Source organism: Artemia franciscana, chromosome 3 (genome assembly GCF_032884065.1).
Source record: "Artemia franciscana chromosome 3, ASM3288406v1, whole genome shotgun sequence".
NCBI lineage: Eukaryota > Metazoa > Arthropoda > Branchiopoda > Anostraca > Artemiidae > Artemia > Artemia franciscana.
The window spans coordinates 25,170,907-25,176,347 of record NC_088865.1 but is presented as its reverse complement, the minus strand read 5'-3'; the positions used below and the strand labels follow the sequence as shown (position 1 = coordinate 25,176,347).

Here is a 5,441-nt window from a genome sequence, read left to right as displayed (position 1 = left end):
ATATATATATATAGTTTTATACCCTATATTATATAATACACATATATAGATATACCGCAAGAATGAAATAAAATAACACAAGAAAATCTACAAAATTTCTAAGAATAGCATAATACTTTGTACTTATCTCCTATATACACTCATCAAAATCCTTCTAAAAGGCTAGTCACATAAGGCACATACATTTAACTCAATTATTGGTATAGATATCAGGCAAGAACACTTGTAATCTTCTAATCTACTCGATTTAGGTTTCAATTGTGATAGACTTATACTGCACCATCTAAGAAAGGCAACCGGATGATCAACAAATTTGAAAGTAAAAAAAAAGAAATCGTTCCAAATATAGCTGTACACAGGATAAGGGGTGGATGGTGGGTATCAGAACCTCCCTTAAGATTTTTCAGAAATCTGAAAATAATTATTGACTTTTAGCCTTTGAGAAATGACAAACTTTCTGCCACCAAACATAAAATAATAGTTTTTGGCATCAATTCGACCCAAACTGACTTAATGCCAATTGATTGATTGACTTGAATTGATTGATTGACTTAATGCCAAATTGACTTGAGGAAACTTTCCTTATTCAATCAGAAGAGCAACGACCCAAAACTCCAGGACATTTGCAACGAAAACTCCTGGATATTTGCATAGAAACCTCCCGGACATTTGCAAAGAAAACTCCCGTACATTTGCTTTTTCTAACTCGTGTTCATAGGATTAAATGTGAATCAGTCCAAACCTCTTTTAAAGGACGAGTTATTGTTTTATTTACGTTTTATTTAGTATTTGCTTCGCAAAAAGTTTCAATTTCTTATTGACTAACTGTCCGACTAAGTCCGACTCTGGACATTTTCAACATACCGCCTCCAGCTCTAACTCCGATTTCTAAAACTTAAAACATAATTGCTTTGATTCCGAGCTGTAGTACTTCCCTTTTCGTAAATGCCCCTTTTCTTCCCTTTTCGTAAAACTTACATGGTTTTATCAAATTCTTTTCTGGATATAATTTTAATAGCCCGTGTTAATTGCTAACTTTACCCTGAAAGACAAGGAAAATGAAACTTTTAACAAGGAACCCTGAAACTTTTTTGAATGAATAGCACGGGTGTTTCTTTTTTTCCCCTTCACTAAGTTGATTTTAATTCAGGAATCGACGGTTGATTTTGGAAATTAGCCAGAAATCTGAAAACAATCATTGACTCTGGAAATGAATTGTTTTATGCCACCGAACATAAACTAATTGTTTTGGCTATCAATTTGGCCCAATTAATGCCAAATGGACTCGAAGAAACTTTCCATATTCAAACACTAGCGTAACGACCCAAAACTCCTGGACATTCGCTTTTTTAAAAGACGATGTCAGGAGCCATAGAAAACATAAACACGCTTGAAATAATACAGGATACAGCATTATAATTTAAATCAAAGTCGCCAGTGGATATTCTTTTCGAACTGTTCTACACAGTTATATACGGACTAAGTTAAAATGACACCTCAATAACTGATGTAATTACATTTACTATTTCATTGAATTTTCAGGCGGATCGAGAATGGGAGGGGAGTGTAGTTCAGCAGAGACGGCTACCTTCCTCAGCAACACAGTATGGTCTACCGAACGAAACCACTTAGAGTGTAAAGGAACTTAAACAACAGTACACCACAACTGTCTGAAACTATTTTTCTTAAGCTATGACTAGTGATAGTTATCTTCTAAATAATAAAGAAGATTCTAGAAAAGGAGGAGGAGGGATAGAAGCAAAATGCATAAAAGGCTACAGATAGTTGAGACTCCGCTTCCCTTCTCTAAGGCTTAACCTAATTCATGGATTTCATAGGACTATTTCTGTATGATATTCATAATTACTAATGTGAAATAAATAAATTTTTGATAATTTGTTTCCATCTTCAACAAAATATAGCTTTCAGCTTCTTTAAAAAACTTGTTTGGAGTAAGATTAGATGGTAAAAAAAGAAGGTTGTAAAATGTAACACTTTAGGGTCTCCACCTCGAATCTATATACATTAAGAAGATAAAAATCCAAAAATTTCAAAAAATGAATGAAAATTATACTTTAAGGATGTTTTAACATAATCTGTGGCCATTAATTCCCCCTTATCACCTGTTTTTACTTTAACAGTTTCAGAAAAAAAATCAAACAGAAGATCTGATTTTTGGCAATGGATTATGCTCATGTTCTTTGTAACTTCAAATCTCAAAGTCACTTTTATTATATTTTATGATCTTATTTCTCTTGTTTTAGATGTGTGAGTTAATTATTCACAAATTTTTTCTTAAAAGATGATGGAAATTAATATCTTCTCTTGGATATTTGCCGAGATGAGACGGTAGTTTTCCCTAAACTTTTTGCTCAAAATGATAAGTTGAATTTCCAACAAAAGTTTATTTCCACGAATGTTGGCTAACATCCTTGAGTATATTTCTGTTCCCGTACATATTCGAAAATGATAGGGTCGATTAAGATCCATTTAGAATTCCTAGTGAATTCAGGGAGGATATTGCCAATGACTCTTTGCTTTAAAGGCATAAAGTGTATAGATGGCATCGCTGAAGTACTGTCAAATAAATTCTAGGAAACTCAGAAAATACTTTGATACATAGCAGTAATCTCATCGCAAAACCGTTGCGAAGGGTGGACAGATGAAGAGGAGTTCTAAACATTGGAACCCAAGCCTCCAAGGCCGAATTCATATAGCAACTTAGATTACATTACAGAAATTTATGTTGCAAGCTTTAATTCTTTTCAAAAATGTAGTCTTTGCTCGCAACGGACTCGTCTATGACAACATAAAAATATGATTAGACACTAGTACAGCGAAAATCTACCTTTTTAGACTAATAACTTCTGTCGTTGTTTACTTTCCCGCTGTTTAAAAAGACAGCACAAATAAAGAAGCCTTTCAGTGTTACGCAAAAAGAAGGGAGAGGACATCTATTAATTTTACGCTTAAAAATAATAGCACATGATTAAATATATTATGGCAAATGAATCTGGATGGGATCTACCGTAGACAGACATGTATTTAGAGTTTCGGCAAGTTCGAAATAACGCAAAAATGTGCGTTTTACATTGAATACACACGAAACTACAACAGCAATTATCAGAAAAAGTGACATTCTGGGGAGGAGGAGGCCCCACCCCCTCCTGTATACGTGCCTGAATGTAGCGCTGGTAAAATGCATTTCTTTGCTCTTGTCAACACACAAGTACTAGTATACAAGTACTAGAAAATACTAGCTTTTTGCATTAGTTTGTACAAGAATTATAAGTAGAATCATATAGGCATAACAAATAAAAGCGATTATAATCATTAATCAATATAATTTTGATTCGACAGCAACAATGTTAATGATGAAATTACAATATCAAATATTGAAAATTGTCAGATATAGCACCGTAAATGCAAACATGTAACAATATAACGAAATTTTAAATCTGCGTAACAAGACACCACAGATTATAGAGGTTCGGTAATCTCGAGCACAGGTCACGACAAGGGCGTATCCAGGATATATTTTTTTTTTTTGGGGGGGGGGGTACAAAGAAAACTTTGTGAAACGCATCAAAAAGTTGTTTTTACGCATTTTGTTACATTTTCATAAGTTAGACAAATATTACGAGGATGGGGATTTCAAACCCGTTAACCCCACTCCCCCACCCTGGATAAGGCCTTGAATCACGGATCAGAATACTTTCAAAATCTTGATCAAAATATGAAGGCAAGCATCACAGCAGCTTATGGCAAAATCGCACACTCCATTGACGTGTTCTTCACTTTTGTGCTTTTTAATGGGGTGAGAGCACAATGGCACAGAAAATAGCACCTTACAATTGTAAATTATCGACTAGTATGCTTCAATAGTTAGCTTCAAAATTTAGTTGCTCATCAAAAAATGTGAACTAGGATCAGACTCATCAGGACTGCCAGATAAAGGAGTGTCTGCACTACAAAAACCCAAATCCAAGTATTCCTGAAAATAAAAATTCTTTATTGAAGATGTAAAGAAGTATATTTTAAGCATCGAGATAGATACAGAATAGAGGCCCGGTTCTCAAAAGTTTGGCAGATAGATTTCGATATTAGTCCGGAGTCATGCACCTATCGATCTTTTCATAGTTATTATTATAGTAGACTTTGACGTTCCATCCAAAACAAGCAACTTAAACACAGGATTTGTTTTATATGGTTACGAAATTAAAGTTACAGACTTATTTTTTTGCTATATATACATATTCTGGGCTCACTTATACTTTCCGAATGTGCAGCAGCCAGGGCCAGATTTAAAGCTTTGACGCTTTTAGGCCCCAGCGTTTCTGCTACTTCGTTTTTGGGAGCTTCTTGGAAATCCCCGAAAATTCAGGGATAGTGGAAGCACTGAACAGAATGCAACTTATGAGCCAAAATTAATGAAAGAGAGAGGTAATACTGAACTCTCAGGTGGCATTCTTGTGAGATATCAGTTTATAAGTGGCTACAGAATTCCTGCGTTGCTTTAAAATTACTTTTCTGTGAACAGGCAGCACAGCAGCAAAGTGCACCTGGCACTTCGACAGCAAATCGCATCAATTTAGCTTTTATTAAGAGAAAATCACTCAGTGATAATTTACCGTACCCCCTTGCATTGCGCCCCCTTGGCACGGGCCTATTGGTAAATCTGGACCTGGCAGCAAGTTGACCGGTTTATATGTCAACATCTGTATTTTTTCTCTATCATATAGAACGTATATTGTATTTACTTATTGAACTCCTGCTTTTCAATTTGCTAAGGCGAGTAAGTGTCGTAAGGAAAGATTTATAGGAAATAAGAACTTCTTATGAGGGTGCAAAGAAGGAGGCTTTGAATAGATTGGGATGGAGGACGAACGTGTGTAGCTGTGATGGCCAGAGGCGGCTTGGTGATGCAGTAATTTTTTAGTAGTAGTGGTAGTAGAAGAGTTCTTCAGATTAAAATTCGGGAGAATTTTGACTTCCTAGACTTATAACTTCATTTAGAATCGAGTTTTGTTTGGGAAAATGGAAAAAAATGACACCAAAATCAGTGAATCTGGGCGCTATTTGTTTTTCATCTAGGTTTTCTCTTAACCTCCCAAGCTCTTTTGTGGCTCTTATTTGTTAACTTTCAAAAAATACATGAGCAAAAATCCGACACAAAAATATTGTAATATATAAGACGAGATATAGGGTTAGAGAAGGCAAAGGAGAGAGAGGCAAAAAGGGTAAGATGAAAGGTAAGTACAGGGAGAAAAAGAGAAGAGATAGAAATTTCAATGTGAAGAATGGGGTGAATGTGTCTCCAGTTGACTTAGTACTACAAAAGAATCCTGACATTTCAGATTAAATGAGTTCTGCCTTATCGACAAAGGAAAATTTTATTGACCAAAGTCTTTTAAAAATTTAGGAAAAACGAGTGTATCTCC

General features: G+C 35.0%; 1 protein-coding gene across 1 annotated transcript in view; it reads right to left on the bottom strand.

Moving 5' to 3' along the window:
* LOC136025071 (fibroblast growth factor receptor 3-like) overlaps positions 1 to 5,441 on the bottom strand; it is a gene marked incomplete in the record, with an annotated part of 144,394 nt that continues 138,953 nt past the window's right edge. Inside the window, 1 exon segment of the mRNA XM_065700770.1 lies at positions 1 to 3,994. Coding sequence (XP_065556842.1) covers positions 3,899 to 3,994 — 96 coding nt within the window.